This window comes from Amphiura filiformis, chromosome 14 (assembly GCF_039555335.1).
Source record: "Amphiura filiformis chromosome 14, Afil_fr2py, whole genome shotgun sequence".
Taxonomy (NCBI): domain Eukaryota; kingdom Metazoa; phylum Echinodermata; class Ophiuroidea; order Amphilepidida; family Amphiuridae; genus Amphiura; species Amphiura filiformis.
The window spans coordinates 17,235,349-17,255,023 of record NC_092641.1 but is presented as its reverse complement, the minus strand read 5'-3'; the positions used below and the strand labels follow the sequence as shown (position 1 = coordinate 17,255,023).

Below are 19,675 nucleotides of genomic sequence, written 5' to 3'. Positions count from 1 at the left end.
CCCTCATGAAGTCGTACGCACTACACTGGGGTTGAATTGTTCAGCGGGCCTGATCTTACCCACGTCCATCACTGTCGGATGAAGGTAGCATGTGCACCCCCACCCTCATGAAGTCGTACGCACTACACTGGGGTTGAATTGTTCAGCGGGCCTGATCTTACCCACGTCCACACTGTTCAGTCGGATGAATATAACACGTCCCCCCCCATGAAATGCTACGTGCTCCACTGGGATTGAATTGTTCAGCGGATCTGATCTGACCCACATGCATCCATGTCAAATATACAAATGAATTAAACAATACACTTCCATTCATAGCTCTCACAAATTTATTTTGCACAAGTTTTTCTGCCGTTATATACAAGACTACATTATTGCATGTTTGACTCGACGGTGTGTTATTGCTATTCGTAAAGTGATTTATTTTCCATTTTGAAACTGTGACATCCAAATGAGTACTATTATTTGATATTTATGATATTTGACGATGCCTTATCATCACACGTGTATAACAAATACAGCTTGGAAATCCATTTCGGGGAGACTTTTGTTTAGGCTCATTTTAACCACACCTTCTTTTAAATCACTTATATTAGGATTGGAAATTAACGTATACAAAGCACGGACTAAGCTGTATTTCCCTGATCATTCTCGTAGTAAATTCTTATGATTATTGTCCGTTTTAAGGGTCGTTTTTTATCATGGATATACTTTTTTACTGTTCACATATTTAATACGCTGGCTATAGTCTTATACCCATGTTAGTGAAACAGAATAAATGTTGCGTTGAAAATAGTATTACTGATCCGTTTTCAAATTCCAAATGTTGTAACTCTCTCGTTGGGGATGGCGACCTTTGACTTATGACCTCCTCCTTAGTTCTTGATCTTGCGGCCCTTACCCTTCTTTAGACAAAAAAAAAAAAAATACAAACATACAAAATATTGAAATACATTCCAAATAAAAGGTTGTATTAAGGGCAGACGAGGTATTGTTTGTCGAAGCAAGCTAAAAATCGATTTTCCTTACCTAGATCAATATATTATTGAAAAATAACACGTTGATGTTTTGCAAAAGTTCATTCTACAAATCGTATACTTTGCAAACTTGCTTAATTTATTGTTGTTAATGAGTTATGTACGTTTTACAAAAGTGTTGTTGTTTCAGCCCTCTTTACAACGTAACTCAAGATCAGCAGCAATGCGGTTTTTGCCAAAGCTCACTACCATTCATAAGATGCTGTGAACTACCAAATCACAACAGTTTAAAATAATTAATAACCTTAAGGTTGTTAATTGCTTCGACCAACAATACCTCGTCTACCCTTAAAGCCCTATTATCAGTGCATCGCAAAGTACTTTTAAATTGATTCAGAACTTATTGGCTTGGAATTGATGAAAGAAACATTTTGGCGTTTGTTTGTTTGGTGGAATCTCAAGTATGACCATAGATGGCTGCCATGGAAAATATCTCCATAGAGGAGCTCAACAATAAGTGCATTATTTCAAATGAATAGCGGTAGTCTTAAACATTGTTCAATCTTTTGAGGTCAGCACATTTTATCTTCAAATTATGATTATATTTCATCATGACATAAGTCATGGTAACATGGACATTGGTAACATTAATCACTACCAATTTTGAGAAATTTGCTCCAACATTGAGCAATATACTGTGTGTGCGTGGAAGCCATGCTGGGTAGCATATAAAATGCACATGGTGGCCAGAAGTGCATAATTTGACATTGGTTTTGGAAGGCTTAAACATTCTTTAATTTCTTAACATCCTGAACAAAAATAGTTAAATTTTATGAGTATGTAAGTTTGCTTGTCTAAAATCAATCCAAATTCGGAGATAATTGCGTTTCAAGACCTGATGCACAGAATGGTGTCACTTCAACCTGTTGAAGTTCTCATCTCATTAAATTGTTCTGTAAAAAAAAGTCGATCTCTTGATAAAGGACGGTCTTCTCTATTCACTGACCAATCAGAAAATAGTTTGGTTAATGTTTTCTGGTAGAATCAGCAATTTCTTGAAACAACCTGTTTTAGGTCTAAATTCGGGCCAATGCAAGTACTGCATACCATGCAACTTCCTGCATTGATTTGTGTTTACATTGACAATACATGGGTAAGTGCACACAACAGTAAATGGGAAACCGTTCTAGCATCAAATGTATTGACAGTGGACCTCCCTAGTAATATGACCAATGGTCATTTTTCCATAGCGCTGACGCGGAGCTACCATAGCAACGCTGACAGACGCGAAAGCGTATAGCGCGAGCGAAGTTTCCACCTCGACTCACCAATTATAGGTGCGAGTGTTGCTTCTGAATTATGGACTGTTCCGTTGAATGGAACAGTCCATATTTCACCTCGTGAAAATATTCTTACCATTGAACTCATAAACATTCAATATTTGTATAACAATTTATACTTGTGTATATACTTACCATTTTTATTACCATTCAGTTTACCATTCTCATCAGTGTTATCTGCACAATCTTGACTATCATCGCAGACCCAGTCACTCAAGATACAATATGGACCGTATGACTCAGTTTCATCGCAAACCGCTAGCGCATTACCCATCTGCTCAAACATATCACTGAATGGGCACAGATCCATGTCTCCTGGTTGAGGACCTATCAAGAAAGAAAGTGTGGATTCAAGTATTAAGGTTAGCAACTATTTTAAACTTTTGTGATTTGGTAGTTCACAGCATCTTGCGAACGGTAGTGAGCTTTGGCAAATATTACATTAATCATTTCATAGCGAGCGTGTAGAAGAATTCAAACATCGCAGATATACTTTTGTAGGTCCTGTGGTTCTTGAGTTATGTTGTAAAGAAGACTGAAACAACAACACTTTTGTGAAACGTACATAACTCACCCAGCAAACACAAAACGTTTTCGACATCATTCGCAAAAGGTTATAAAAGGTTGTCAGAAAACGTTTAAATGTCGGGTTATATAAAGGGTACATTAATTGTATAAAACGTTTGCATAACATTAAATAACATTTGTTGGTAATTTACTGCACATCAAACACAAATGTTTTATAGAAAAATTTAAATGTCGGGTTATATAAAGGGTATAAAAACGTTTTAATAACATTCCAAAAACATTTTTGAAAACTTGGTACAAATCATTCTAAACAGAATGCTATTTTGGGGTTGAAAAAACATTTTGCAAAAAATGTTTGCCCAAAATATTTACAATAACGTTTTTAAAATGTTTTCAAGACCTTTATATAACCCGTTTAAATGTTATTAAAACGTTTTGTAAAAAACATTTTAAGAACATTTCTGTGTTTGCTGGGTGCAAATATTTTAACTTAATGTTATTTAAGTGTTGACAAAATATTTGGCCAAAAAATGTTTGCAAAAATAGTTTATAATGACATTTCGAAAACATTTTAAAAATATTGTTGTAGTGTGTTTTCATACAAAACGTTTTAAAACGATTGCATGACCTTTACATAACCCGACATTTTAATGTTATTAAAACGTTTTTACCTTAACCAAAACCCAAAATATAACTTATTTAAAATGTTTTAAAAACGTTTTTGTGTTTGCTAGGTCATTAACAACAATAAATCAAGCATATTTTCAAAGTGATTTGTAGAATGAACTTTTGCAAAACTTCAATGTGTTATTTGTCAATAATATATTGATTTAAATAATGAAAATCGATTGGTTTTTTTGTTTGTTTGTTTTTTTGGCTGCTTCGACCAACAATATGTCGTGTGCCCTTTTAAACAACGCGATTAAATGAGACAGATGCTTGGAAATGCAGTTTTGTGACAGAGACTTCCAAATGCAATTTGCACATAAAACATTTTTTTTCACAATAATTATTTGAAAGCCTTAAGGAAATCGGATATTAACGTTTGCACAGTATTTTTTGTGGGAGCTGAGAGCACACCAGACAAATATTTGTTTGTTTCTTTCTTTTATTTCTGGGTTACTTATTCAGTGGATGTTTCAAGGTATCCTCTGTTCTTCCATGAGGCACAGGGGTCGCATTAAAATATACATCAAAATATATCAAAATAATTTTACAAAATATTTAAATACATAGGATACATAAATATATAAGCATACACAATCAGGAACTTAAAATGGGGAAACTAACCCATATTTACAACTATAAAATAAATAACCAACACAGCGTATCAAATTTAAATACAAAGTACTTTTATGAAATATAAAATATAGAATTCAGAATTTGAAAGCAAAGTACAAAGTACTTTTATGAAATATAAAATATAGAATTCAGCATTTGAAAGCAAAACCCAACAAAACTTTTTTCAAAAAGAAATTTGTCAAAAAAAGAAAAGTTTTTAGATTTCCATTATACTAGCCAAAATCCAACATGTTTTTTGAAACAAAATAATTAAACAGCTAAAAGATTTAAGACACAATAGAATATTTATATATCAAGAAAATTCATCATTTAGGATTTGAATTAAGTAAACACATTTTTCAAATTATAAAGCAATTAAAGATACTACAAATGCATACAGTAAGAAATTTAACCAGCATTTCAATTATTAAATATACTCATTTGAAAACTAAAATGTTGATTTCAAAATTTGGCCAAATACAAGGTCATGTTCACACAATTTTTGCAGTGAATGAAAACAGTTTTTTTAAAGGTTTGCTACTTTTTACACAAGTGGTCATTTTACACTATCTTAATACTAATTACGGCGTGTCCGTCCGTCCGTCCGTCCGTCCGTCCTCTGTCCGCGCGCTATCGCGTTCGCGTCCCGCGAGTTTCGCGTTACTAATTACGGCGTGTCCGTCCGTCCGTCCGTCCTCTGTCCGCGCGCTATCGCGTTCGCGTCCCGCGAGTTTCGCGTTCACGCGGTGCACTATCGCGTGCTCGCGGTGCGCTATCGCGGAGTATCAACGGGAGTGTGCGCGGAGTACAGTCCGCGCATCGGAAAAGCATTACAGTGTGACTAACAGGTGCATCTCATCGGACCAATGCCTTATTTTCAACACATATTTCAATATTAAGATACCGAACACGTGCACACACCAAACACGTGCATGTAGGCCTATTTTTATGAGAACATGACTATTTCCGGAAGGCCTATGAACCGTTTTTGCGTTCACGTTTCTCGCGATTGATTTCATTACTTTAGTAACGGCCTATATCCACGTCCAGATACTAATTTCGGTTTCTCTAAATGTGGTAACAGGGCAGGGCTTGGAAGAGGCGAATGATTGGTTTCCAGATTATGGTTAGGCCTACCATGCCTACCGAAGTAAGCATCACACCTTTAAAACAAACAGAGTTGATTAAGTTGTGTTTTGGGTCTTGATCATTGAGAGACGCATTTCTTAGTAGTTTAAAAAGTCAGGGCAGGTATATGGGTAACGAGTTTGGGTAATTAGAAATAGGCCTATCACAGTTGATTAAGTTGTGTCTTGGGTCTTGATCATTGAGAGACGCATTTCTTAGTAGTTTAAAAAGTCAGGGCAGGTATATGGGTAACGAGTTTGGGTAATTAGAAATAGGCCTATCACGAGAAGCGCCCGACCCGAGAACCGCAAAATCTAGTTAAATATAATTATGCTAATATTACACACTTAACACCGTGTTTTTGAAAATGAAAGTGCTGGTTGGTATACGATATTTCAGGTTAGATCGCAGATTATTACATGCTTTGCACCTCCCACCCCCCCCTTAAACAAGAAAGAACGTCTTTCAGCTTCAGTTCTGGGTTTAAAATTGAGAGCTATTACCATGTGAGCTACCTCTTGTATTATGGTCATGATTTTTTCTAATAAGAGTAAATATATCCTTTAGGCCTTCAGGAACTAGCCTCGGCGTTAGGCGTTAGGGCGCTAGGATAGTGGTTTTTTTTTTGGTTTTTTGGTTTGGCTTTTTTGTTTGTTTGTTTTTTGCTTCTTGATTTATTTATTTTATTTATTTTATTTTTCATTCATTTTCCTTTCTTTTTTTTTTTTGCTTCTCGATTTATTTTTTATTCTGATCTGTGTAAGTGTTGTCTACTTACCTCTGCTCTGTATATGCTATAAAGTATATCCAATGGCCAGTGGTCCTGCTTGTCATGATTTAAACAGGCAGGAATGTGACTACAAATAAATAGAGAAAATTGCTGATACCAATTCTCATCACTTAAGGGCTGGGGTAGCAACGTTCTTTAGGGTAGCCGCTGTTGAAAAGTTAACATGACCTACACCTACTATTTAGTGTGAGAAGTGCCATGGGTCAGTACACGACATGTATACTCTTTTTTTACTAACTTTCTGGTAAGATTTTTGGGGCAAATTTTTTGCACATTTTTCAAACAAGAGAAATGTCAGGAACAATCATCGCTTTTGGACATTTGTTATACATACATATACACAAAATTTCGGTATGGTTTTAGCAGCTGTGAGTTTCCCAATTTACTGTTACACTTTGATTTGTCTTCCCATTTCACTGTTTTCTGACGGTTTTACACATGTACTTGAATTAAGAATCATTTTTCACAATGGCATGCTCAAAATGTTGGTTTGACCGTCGGAAATTATTGAAAACATTATGCAAACTACATCCGCATTCATTTTAAATCACTATCCGAGTGCACTTTGGTCGTTATCGAAGTTTGCAAGTGATAAAAACAACGAGTACAAGCTATAACATCATAATTTCGAAAAGCCCGAACTTGTACTTATTGGGTTCAAACATCGATTTCTGGGGCCAATTTGTTTATTCACGTTTTCTTACTTACCCTGCTGTTACTGCATGAAACGAGTAATCTTGCGATTATTTTATTTTATGATCTGACTTTGCCTTTTGCCTTATTTGGAGGCTAATCCTTGTTGGAAAACTGACCACATATGATTTGAACAGCATGCCATTTTCCATTTTTCATGCAAGGTCAGATTCCACCAATCATATTTCTTCTTCTATCTTCTTCTATGTCGATATACCGCCCCTAATTTGGTTATAAAAATTAGTCTCGTGTACGCTAGTTTATAGCCGTCCTGTGATTGACGACTATCTATATAGCTTACGTCCATACGAAGTGTAGACGGCTGATTGGAATTAGTCTAGTCACATCCCTTCACTTAAAACATGACAGGCAGGACCACTTTATAGATCAGAGGTAGGTGGACAGCACTTACAGAGATCAGAATAAAAATAAATCGAAGCAAATAAAGAAAAATGAAAGAAAAAATAAAATAAATAAATAAAGAAGCAAAAAAAAAGCTATCCTAGCCCCCTAACGGCTCGAACCGAGGTTATTCAGGAACAAGCATTCACTTACCAATGGTAGCTCCTCCTCTCTTCATCTTCTGGAAGGTTGCATGGGCCAAGAGTGCTGACCTCTGAATTTAAAAAAAAAAAAAGGTTAATAGTTTGTAAGAGACTAGATGTTGGCGATTAAATGTAATAAACTTTTGAATTACTTTCCCTACATTCAAAGAAATTGTTTTTATGGTAATTTCCAGGAGTATTTTCAATAATCACACAGTGCATACAGGCCTATGGTATACCACTGGGCATGTAAGAATGTACCTTACAAAAGGCTTTGGAAATCTCGTAACTTTGGGCTTGCAGTTACAGCTTGTGCCCTATTGTTCATTCATTCATTCTATCCCCATTCTGGTAAGCTCTTTCAATACGTATTTTAATAGTTCTAATCTCCCAAGAGGTCCAGATCAAACAATAGAGACATTGCGATGTTCCAAACGCAGCACGTGGAACGTACGTTTTCACGTACGTTTTTACGTACGTTAATACGGTGTTAAATATTGCTAGTCTCGGTTCCTAAACTGGATTGTGCTCATTCGTCACGTAGGAGAACAAGTCAGCTGAAATGAAGACTATAATATTTGATCTAACCTACTCTAGGTCGATAGCAGTAAGCTGGGTCTGTTTTTTGTGCTCCCCAAATATTATAGTTGCCCAAAAACATATATTTTTGTAGATGAAAGATCCCTACATCCATACATCATGACTTTACTTTCAAAATGAGAATTTTTCGTCCTGAAAATTGGGTGCGTTGCATGGACTTAGACATGAGGTAAAATCAGCATATTTCAACGTAGCATCTGCGTTTTATTCTACGTTGGAATCCAAAATGGGAAATCGCAATGTCATTTTTTTACGCAAAGTATCACACACATTTTAATGGGCAATCTCTGCGTATGAATATTGCGTTTAAATTTAATCCATTTTTAACACATCGCTGCACCATTATTATAATGATTTGTTACAAACAAAAAGGATCATAATAATAATTAGACTTTCCTTCGTATGTTCATTATCTTTGACTGTCTTTAACATATTGTGAAATGGATGTATCTACGTCGATTTCGCACGTGGAATATCTTCAAAAATAGCTAAATACGTGACCTCGCTTCGATACAGGAGAGTGGTTTTGAATAGATCAACGTACGTCCGATGTCTACGTTTGGAAATCAGCAACAGAAATAGTATAAATGTCGGGTTATACCCGTATAAAGGGTATAAAAACGTTTGAATAGCATTCATAAAACATTTTTGAAAACGTGATTCAAAACATTCTAACACAATGTAATTGAACTATTGACAAAATATTTTGCAAAAACGTTTGCCCAAAATATTTTACAATAACGTTTTAAAAACGCATTCATGATCTTTATATAACCCGACATTTAAATTATTATTGAAACGCTTTAAGAAAATTTTTGTGTTTGCTGGGAATCAGACAATAATTAAAAAACCATACATGCATAGAATACAATGATAAAACTAGAATTACGCGATTCGTAATTGAGGTGTCCCCACACCAAATGTTTGTAAATACAAAGAATATGAAATGAAACAAATTTTGCTCGTTACTATTCATAAATCACCATACCAAGTTTGACGTTGATCGGTTATTGCGTTTAAGCTGCACAGTGGATTAATGTTTTTGCTTTCGCCAAGACGGACAGGTGGACGAACAGTTACCCATATGGTGACTTTTATCGTTTTATTTATCATATTCGTTTTAATTTTTGCTAGTCTTGGTTATAAACACATTTGTCGAATTAGCCCTGGCCTTTGTAAATCTGCAGGTTAATTCTCAAGGCAGGTTAATATGTTAGAGACATCTCGGTGGCTGGTCCCAGGTCATGGAACATAACCTACCCAAGTTGCGCAATCGATGCCCCTGCTTCTGAGAGTTTCGAGTCACCTCTCAAAATATACTTGTATGCAGAATTCCTATGTTTAGTTTATTTTCTTTCAGATTTGCTTTAATTCACATGGTAAGTGCATTTTATCAAGTGTTCCGTAAGGATAAACGAGGTATTGTTGGTCGAAGCAGTCATAAAATCGATTTTCATTATCTAAATCATATTATTATTGAAAAATAACACTTTTGCAAAAGTTCATTCATCAAATCATATACTTTGAAAAATGCCTGATTTATTGTTGTTAATGAGTTACGTACGTCTTACAAAGGTGTTGTTATTTCAGCCCTCTTTACAATATAACCCATGAACCACATGACCTACAAAGGTGATATTTGAATTCTTCCACACACTCGCTATGAAATGATCAATGCAATTTTTCCCAAAGCACACCACAATTCGCAAGATGCTGTGAACTACCAAATCGCAACAGTCATAACGGCATATAATGCACGAAAACGTATTACGCATACTGGCCCTAATTAGAGATACCGATCATTTCTGAAATATCCTAATTCACTTACCTTGGTCAACCTGGCCTCTGCAATGCAGATAAATGCCACAACCAGGACTGCAATAAACAGCTTATTCATGATGATATCTGATGTTTACGTTATCAATGCAATCAAAAATATAAGACCTGTTCGAATCGTTCGCTGCTACTGAAGAATGAGTTGCAACTTTGATACGGTCTTATATACTAAATATTCCTCGCAGACTGCATATTGTCTTCTAATTATGGCAATTAAGAAAATTAAGATCATCGGTAAAGGTCAAAAATTCGATTCTAGGCACTGATTTTAATTACGGAAAGAGCATGGGATTTGAAATTCTATATAGTATTGACATAAAGGAAGACCACGTGGCAAAATCATTGTGCCAGTTTGGTTTATGTACTAACATGACTAATGCCAGGAAAATGGTGTTAAAGTTGGCGTTCGATCTAGAAGTTTCAGTGGCGTACCGTGGCCGCTCTTACCCCGGGGGGCTGAAGAAAATTCAATTTTGCCGCCCTTCCTCAACAGCCCGAAAAGGTTGACCCATTTTTTTTTTCGGTGGTTTGAAAAAGTGAAGAGCAAAAAAATCGGATTATAAGCGCTAGCGCCCTAAAAAGCAACACATTTTGATGTATAGTACAATTTTTTCAAAATTTATTATACTTTTCAAATTTGTCCGCCCTTTTTTCTTTACTAAGTCTTTTTTCCGCCCCTTCTTCTTCTGCAGCCCCTTCGTTTGCCGCCCCTTCTTCTTCCGCCGCCCCATCGTTTTGGCCGCCCCTGCTTTTACCCCGGGGGGCTGGCGCCCCCAAAGCCCCTGTCCCAAAAAAATACACGCATGAGTTTGATCACAGATGTAAGGCGTAGACTTTCACAGTTAGAGGCATTAAATATGGAGTCTTTGGGTGAGAGACGGTCTTTTGGATCTAAATTAGTGTGCCATTAATTTAGATGAGAGTCATAATATTCCACAGACGGCTTGATCAATGAATTCTAATTGGCTTCAATGTCTTTGTGATTTACGAGAGGCGGTCGATAAGTTCGTAGAACAAGGTGCTAATTTTTGACATTTTTTTCGGCACGATGCAATTTTGAAGTTCATATAAAAGAAATATCAATAATAATCAAATATATTAATATTTTTTATTATTATTCATATTGATATTGATGTTAATATTTTTGATTATTATTGATATTGATGTTGATATTTTGATTATTATTGATATTTACATTAATTTTTATTATTATTATTATTATTCTTATTATTATTATTATTATAATTATTATTATTATTATTATTGATATGTCTAAACATCGGCTTATTCTGTTAAGAACTAACAGTATTCAATAGTATATAGGGTTCCAATATAAACTGTGTTTGTTTCGGCATTTCTTTAATGGTCTAACCAAGGGCGGGCAACATATGGGCCGCTGGTAGCAGAGACCTTTGGATAAAAACAGGGATAACTGTAGTGTTTGAATGTGTCTGGTAAAATAATCAAGCAGATCTTCAAAGCGACACCAGTCAAAATAATTACACACAAATCAAACTAATTAATTATTGGTGGCAATTCCCTTCGCTTAAACTTTGAACCATAGATTCACCATAATCGGGGGCTTATATTATGTAAAAACAAATCATTTTGTTTAAGAGGAGTAAAGTATTGCAAAATCAGAGCAATAATTCAAAATATAACCTCTGTGGAACAAATTGTTGACATTTGACTTGTTTGACTTTATAACTCCTGCATACACAGGAAAAATTGAAATGTGAAAATTGATTTGTTTTACCTATTATAAAATTTGATAAACTGATACCAACCTTTTGAATATAGCCCCAATTAGGCAAAAATAATTGTGCTGCCTTCAGCGACCGACCCTAAAACCTGCAAATCAGGGTATATTTATTTTTAATGACGATTTTTACAAATATATGTTAAAAAAACCGATTTTTTTTTTTTTTTTTTTTTGCTTAAAATTAATATTTTATTGAAATACTAGTCTAAAATTTCTAAAATTGATTATCTATCAACTATCCAGTAGTCAAAATTGACAAATGTCCCAATGGAAGGAGCAAACTTAATATTTGTGGGGATTTTTAAAAACTGAAGATAAAAAAAATGTAATCCACCGACCGACCCAACTTTCCAATTGTTCTCACTTGAGGGCAACACAACATTTTTTTTTTGCCTTATGTCATTTGACACCTGGTGGAGACCATGGCACCCACTCTCTTGTTTTTAATTAACGTATTTAGGGGAAAATGCGAATTAAAAATAACAACATAATGCCATGTACTATTATATACCTGTCATTTAAATTAGGTACATCATTCAATCTAAATTGAGCTCAAAAAGAAACTTATAATCACAAGGTCATATCTTAAAATCCTGTCCATCAAAAATTACAACATAATACCATGTACTATTAAATTGTATATACCTATCATTTTAATTCTGTACATCATTCAATCTTATTTTTATTTCCTTTAATTCATTGTAACTCCATGCATGTAATATAATTATGATCATTATTTTGTCTTGTGAATTGAGATACAAATACACTTGAACTTAATCACCTGATCTGAACACAGAGCGGATTTACAACAGGACCAAGTGTTCCCGGGCTCAGGGACCAATATCTAGAGGGGCCAAATTTGACATCCGTGTGTGTGTGATTTTGATCAAATTTGATATTTTTATCATTAAGTTGTAAAAAACAAGTGCCAATTTGTGTGCGCTTTGCAACCATATTTGACCATTTTAGCTTTAACAAAAAATTGTTCGTGCGCATTAATATTGTACCATCTATAGAACCAGTGAGCAATCATGTTGGCCAGAAAAAAAATACATCCAGCCCTGTCTAAACAATTGGATGAGGTACAACAAAGAGTATTGACTTCACCATGTGACAATCAAGCATGGTGAAGTCGTACTCTTTGTTGTACCTCATTGTTCAGACCAGGTTAAAAGTTCTAACAGATCTAACTTGTTTTGTGCTTTCGGACCAAAGAGAATATATTTGTTTTTAAGAGCATCTTGATTAACTTGGCAGCTATCGACCTGAAAACAAAATAATATATTACTCAAATAAGCACCTACTGTTAAAGCGCGCTTCAGACTCCGTATTGTACGTACAATATTGTATGTACAATACTTTTCGTGACGTCAAAAAGTATTACACGTGCAATAAATAGTATGTACCGGGAAAATATATATTTTGCTACAATCATAGGTTGCTTAATTGATACGGAGTTGCCAAATTTCTAAGAGTTCTAAATTTAGTGAGTGCACGGAATGATGAACATCTTTTAATGTCTTCTTGTATTCAACATGGTAGGTATCATAATACCTACCATGATTCAACTGTACTTGAATTATTATATAATCAATGGGCACCTTTTTAAAGTTAATAATACGTCGTATTAATACTAATATTAATAATATTAAAATTGTAATAATAATATAAATGGCACATTCAGATCTTATTTATTTATTTATAGATATATCTATTTAGGCCTATTTATTTATTTATTTATTTATTTATTTATTTATTTATTTATTTATTTATTTATTTATTTATTTATTGATTTATTGATTTATTTATTTATTTATTGATTGATTGATAACTAATTGATTAATTGATTTAGAGATTCGTTTATACTGATATTTAGTCATATATTGATTTAGAAAGTTTAAAAGTATTATTTGTAGGCCTTTTTATTTATTCTGGTTCTGATTTTATTGATACTGATATTTTTGTTAATTTTTAAAGTTTTGGCATAGCATTCGTTACATTATAACACGCTGTGTTATGAATTTGCAATATTAGAAAATCCCATGATCATCACAATACATCCATAAACGTGTTAATGCAGTAACCGTAGCGTTAGGGGCACGGAAGCCCCCCCATTGATCTGAAATATTAGAAAATCCCATAGGAAAACTGCCGAAAACGGCTTGTGCCCCTCCCCCCTCATCAGAACCGGATGCAACGCCTTCTATACTTTTTCATTCATTTATTATAGGCGTATTAATAGTAATGCGTTGAGTTTTAAAAAGTAATATCCGTCTTTTTTTCTTTCTTTTTGAAATGACATACGGTACTTGTTACAAAAACAAATCAGCATGGAAAACATTTTTTTTCGTCAGAGGCAGATATTTGGCCTATTCAGTGTCATAAAGCTACAAAATAGACGATCTTTTAAAATCATTTTTAAATATTTTTTTATTTATTTTTCAACCTTATTGTTTGTATTTGTAATGTTCACACAATCTGAACATGTGCTTATAGGACAACGATTTTGAATTAAACATGTTAATTGTGATATTTTAATTCCTCTAGAACACCACAGTTAAGCGTCCAAAATTGTAAGTGTGTTTTCTTTTATTTAACCTCATTATTTCGCTAAAATTACTCCAAAACCCTCCTGAGAGTTGTTGTTACTAATAAACATTTCATAATTTTGGGCAAAGGATAGCAAAATAGTTGACCGAAATCGTATATTTGCACCAATATTTGACTGAAATCGTATATTAACATTACCGCCCCTTCGTGGCTTTATTGCAAGCCAAAGTGTGAAACGAGATTACTTGAAATATATATTTCAGTGTTGAAAGAGTTTCAACCCTACGAATATATTTCTGAAATATGTCTCTCTGATTGGTTGATGGTCAAGAGGATTACGGCATCCTCAAAGCCTCTTGCTGTAATTCTCTAATCGATATCTATTATAGGACCGATCTTCTGAAATCCATACAACCGTGTCAAATGAAATAGTCTCGAATCATAATTTGTGCACGATACAACGTTGATACGTCAGATTTTGGAATTTTATTAAAAATAGGCATAAATCACATTGAACAGGTTGAATGCTGGCAAAAGTAGATAAAATAACTATGGGTCGAATTTACATTAATCAGTGTCCTGGGGCCAGGATAACATTTAGGACTCCTTCGAATTCTAAAACAATACTCCGCCAAATGTCCTTGCTTTCATTTTCTCATTTAATTTGTTTTAATTTTAATTAATTTCTTTATCCACTGGCTCTCTGGTAAATCCGGTATTGGCAAATATTTCTTGTCCATTACCCGTGTTAATCTATTTATTTATTAAAATGAACCATCTATTAAATTCCTATAATACAATGTATAGGCCTAGTGTATTTGATAACAAATTTGTTTTTATTTTTGATTGGAATTTGGGTTCCATTACACGATTTCATAATAAGATATGTTTGGGCATGGCGGAATTAGTATATGATTAAAAATAGACATACTCTTAGGCCCCTTTTTTAATGTTTGTAGGCCTACATTATTGATATCAATATTTATGTACAAAATGCAAAAGAATGTATATATATTTGATTGTTTTGTAAACATTAAATTTGATGTTTACTCATAATTATGTCTGGAAAGTCAGGGAAAAACTAAGGAGTATCGGTATTTAGTTTCCTGGGAAAGTGGATCAGATGAGCAGTGAGTAAAAACATTTGCCCTAAATCTTTATTTGATTTTTATTGTTTTATGAATTTATTAGGGCTACTGGTAAAGTGCACGGAAAAAACCTCCAAACGCACTCTAGGATTTTTTCATCAGCAGCAGTAGAAATTTCTCTTGCATAGATTTTCTGGTGACCTCGCTTGGATTTAGCAAACAATGAACCGTCAGGGTTATAGCGCGTTATTTAATCTGATTCAACTCGTCGTGGCACGTATATTTATTGCACGTGTAATACTTTTTGACGTCACGAAAAGTATTGTACATACAATATTGTACGTACAATACGGAGTCTGAAGCTAGCCTTAGGGTTATAGCGCGTTATTTAATCTGATTCAACTCGTCGTGGCACGTATATTTATTGCACGTGTAATACTTTTTGACGTCACGAAAAGTATTGTACATACAATATTGTACGTACAATACGGAGTCTGAAGCTAGCCTAGTGTGTTTCTTATCATAGGCGTACACTATAAGTATATCAAATTTCTGTCGAATATTCTAATTGTTTGGTTGGGAACCCATTATTATAATAACAATCTTATGGGGTGACATGGAATAGCATTAATTCCCAAATAGATCTTAATAATACATGTAGTCGCAGCCTTTTTCATCTTCTCCATTGAAGCAGTCACGTTCACCATCGCACATGTAGTACAATGGTCTACAGCTTCCGTTATCACAGGTCATCTGAAGCTCGTTACATTGGTAATCTAAGAGAGAGGGAGGGAGAGAGAGACAGAGTGAGAGAGAGACAGAGAGAGAGAGAGACAGACAGACAGACAGAGAGACAGAGAGAAACAAAATAAAATATCAGAATAAATAGGATAATTTCTACACAACAATCCGTTGACTCTACTTTAGTTGTTGATGATACATGGGGGACGGGGACATGTCCCTCCATTTTCGGAGGGGACACAATATAAAATGTCCCCCATGTTTCAGCACATACATCTCAATATTTGGTTTATACCTTGATTTACATTCACATTAGCCGGAGCCGCCCTATTTAGCGTTACCTTTGGATTTATTGTTCGCCCGACTTGTCCGGCTGGAAAATCAATAAAATGATTTCGTGTGAACAATACGCGCAGTTGGACAATTCTCGACTTTAGAGTGCACAATACTAAAATTCTTCATAAAATCTTTAATGTTTTATATAAGGTAAGCTTCCTCGTCTCTGTTCATTAATCAACCCTCATATCAACATGCAGTCGTTAAGTGGATGTGATCATACGACAATTGTCAGCTAAGTTTGTCGTAGGTTTGCATTACTGCGGCTGCATGAGCTTCAATCATACGATGTCAGCGATGTGTTTGCTAAAAATAGCGCTGAATGATTTGAACCCTTAGAAGCTTCCGGGGTTCTTAAAAACTTGAAACATTTTTCAATATTATAAGTAGTATTTTTGTTCGGTTTTTTTACTTTTGTTTAACTTACTTTCACAGTTCTGTTCATCGCTTTGGTCCTCACAGTCGTAAAAATTATCACATCTTCCTACTAGACCGTCCTTGATCAATTCCCCATCATTGCACCGGAAGTTACGGTTCGCTGTGGATAAGATATAATGGAAGACTTTAATGTGAGATTTAGACTAGTGGAGGACAATATTCCTACCATTAGGTGGGTCGTGGTTCCAATTGTCGCCCTCATAGGCTATTTTAAATACCTAAATCATCCAAACCAGAATTTAAGCTCCCCGAGTTTTTGGTGATAAGTAAATTGTGACAATTCGGTTTGTTTGCCTTATCAAGTAATTAAACTACTAGTAACTGCTTTACAATATTAGATCATGTGGACCATGGGTTTTGGGGTTTTTTTTTTTTTTTTTGTTGTTTGTTTATTTGTTTGTTTTTTTGTTTTTGTTTTGTTTTTGTCTTTTCTTTTCTTTGTTTAACTTCATCAAGAAACATACGCTCGTATCCTTTAGGAATCCTCTGGTAATACCTACCAGGACAACCTTTTCATCGGCACCATTCGAACAGTCTTTACTTCCATCACCACGAAAGCTGAGAGGCCTACACGTACCATCACCGCATGGATATCGTAGGCGTGGATCGCATATGTTATCTAAAATAATCAAACGTATGATTTGCATTTACATTATCATCATTATAAACATTTTCATCTTCACTATCTTCATCTCATCATCATCATCATATTAAATCACCGTCGTCGTCCTTGTCATCATCATCGTCGTCGTCGTCGTCATCATCATTAATATAATAATACAACCACCACCATCATCATCATCATCATCATTATCATCAATCATTGTCATCATCGTCACTGTCACTATCATTGATATCATCATCATTATTGTTGTCGTCGTCGACACGTCGTCGACATCATCATCAATATCAATCATGGTCATTATACTTAAAAGTTTCAGAGTGAAATCAAAGCTATGTGGGTCAGAAGAGAGGGGACAAAACCATGAATCGGGACATATGAATGTATTCTCTGGATCACGTGTACGAGCTTGTACATCTGTGATCAAGATGACACCAACTGTCATCGAAAGCTCAGAAAAGTTAGTAAAATTATTGGATTTGATTAACAAAAATGCACTATTATTTAATTTACATCATAGGTACATTTTATAATTAAGCACGATTAGCAAACATACATAGATCAAATTACCTTTGCAGTCTTCACCTTCGTCACTCTCATCCGGACAATCTGGTTCGCCATCACAATACCAACTTTTAAGATGCAATCTCCATCGTCACAGGTATGCAAGGGTTTGTCAAGGAGGCAGAGATTTGCACTGTTATCTGTAGTCAAATATAAATCCATTCAATCAGTCAATCATTGGCGTGCCTGGACTTTTTTGTCGGGGAGGGGGTAGGGTAAATAAAACAATTGCGCAGTGAGCATTAGTCAGGTTGATACAAAACTAAATCAGAATATTAATGATTGTGATTTATATTTGCGGCTGGATGGCGCAATACAACAATTTATCATAAAATCACCTGGGCATCTTGGGAGAACAATGCTAGTGCATTGAAAGGTCAACCCGGGTTAAATAAGAATGAAATAAATATATAAATGTTTTATACAAGGTTAGAAAAGGTTGCCAGAAAATGTAAACTCAACCCAGAAAGTATCGAAACGATTAGAGATGGTCAGATATATCGGGAACTGAAATAGATAGCAAAAACTTATTTAATGTATATAAAGCGCAGCTTTCTCCTGCGCATTTTGATACCTCTTTTGTTGCTCTACGATATCATTTGGTCGAGTTATGGGCGCTTGAGTGGCTTCAAGTCGGATTTTGAAAGTTGCACTTAGCTTCTATTCATGCGTTCAATGCATTCGTCGTGTACACACCCTCCCCCCACACACACACACCTCCCCACACACACAAAATCAAGACAAAGGACACCGATGTGCTCTGTTTACTTAACCATGAACTTTATTTTATTTTACTCTATCGACTTTCAACTTCAATACTTGCTACCCTTTACTTATCTCTGACTTATCTCATGAACTCTTTCTGCTGACATCTCAATACTTGGGTGTGCCCACAATCACTGTCTATCACTGCCTGGATTCGTCGTCGCATGCTCTGAACAAGATGCCTTATCTTTCCTTGGTCAATGTCTCGCCATTTCCTGAGCAGGATACGCCGAAGGCCTTCTAAGGGGGTGTCAGGCTTGATTGCCTTGTGAACTTTCCTCTGAAGAGTGTCCCACAAGTGTTCTAGTGGATTAAGGTCATTTGAATTTGGCGGACAAAAGCAATGGTCATTTATTGGTCACAGTACAATGCATTTGGCTTGAATAGGAGCTAAGTGGAACTTTCAAAATCCGACTTGAAGCCACTCAAGCGACCATAACTCGACCAAATGATATCGTAGAGCAACAAAAGAGGTATTAAAATGCGCAGGAGAAAGCTGCGCTTTATATACGTGCATTAAATAAGTTTTTGCTATATATTTCAGTTCCTGATATATCTGACCATCTATAATCGTTTCGATACTTTCTGGGTTGAGTTTACATGTATAACGCTAGAACTACTGGGCCATAATTTGTAACACGGACTACGAAGAGGGTTGTTACACTTCCTTCCTAATTTTCAATTATATACCGTGCCGTGATATGTGATGCGATCAAGCAAAATCAGTCGGAACTCGGAAATATTGATTTTGAGATATAGCCAAATAAAGGAAATATTTCATTTTGTTTCTTCTTGGTTTGGAAACTTCTTTAATTGCTCATATCTTTGGAACTGGTTGTTCAATTTCAATGGGATTTTCTGCAAAATCCAGCTTTGTAAATGTTTTTACTATCCTGTAAGAAACTGAAAATTTATTATTGCCGAGTTCCGACTGATTTTGCTTGATCGCATCACATATGTGGTACCAATGTATAGCTATGTGTCTCCCCTATCCAAACATTCCCCAAATATGTTCATATGAAAAGGTGTGACTACAAAAACTATTCTCTTATTAAGGGATGGGGTATGAGCGTTTGGACAGTATTTATTGT

At 35.0% G+C, this 19,675-nt stretch overlaps 1 protein-coding gene and 1 long non-coding RNA gene across 2 annotated transcripts; both read right to left on the bottom strand.

Moving 5' to 3' along the window:
- Positions 1-311: 311 nt before the first annotated feature.
- On the bottom strand, positions 312-9,868 carry LOC140169791 (uncharacterized). Its single transcript, XM_072193096.1, has 3 exons — positions 9,711-9,868; positions 7,293-7,353; positions 312-2,644 (listed from the first exon to the last, which is right to left on the bottom strand). Exons 1-3 carry the CDS (start codon positions 9,777-9,779, stop codon positions 2,412-2,414), a joined length of 363 nt encoding a protein of 120 aa, XP_072049197.1. The 5' UTR covers positions 9,780-9,868; the 3' UTR covers positions 312-2,411.
- Positions 9,869-13,322: 3,454 nt separating this feature from the next.
- On the bottom strand, positions 13,323-17,953 carry LOC140169790 (uncharacterized). The gene is made up of 4 exons (XR_011861403.1): positions 17,826-17,953; positions 17,134-17,252; positions 16,623-16,733; positions 13,323-15,894 (listed from the first exon to the last, which is right to left on the bottom strand). It is a non-coding gene; the product is annotated as an uncharacterized lncRNA (long non-coding RNA).
- Between the last annotated feature and the right edge of the window lie 1,722 nt (positions 17,954-19,675).

What these genes read in the sequence shown, in the direction of transcription:
- LOC140169791 (XM_072193096.1), bottom strand. Translation starts at nt 9,779, where the DNA reads ATGAATAAGCTGTTTATTGCAGTCCTGGTTGTGGCATTTATCTGCATT. An exon ending in CAGAGGCCAGGTTGACCAAG is followed by an intron (nt 7,354 to 9,710) that starts GTAAGTGAATTA and finishes TTTTAAATTCAG; the next exon opens with AGGTCAGCACTCTTGGCCCA. An exon ending in GAGAGGAGGAGCTACCATTG is followed by an intron (nt 2,645 to 7,292) that starts GTAAGTGAATGC and finishes CTTTCTTGATAG; the next exon opens with GTCCTCAACCAGGAGACATG.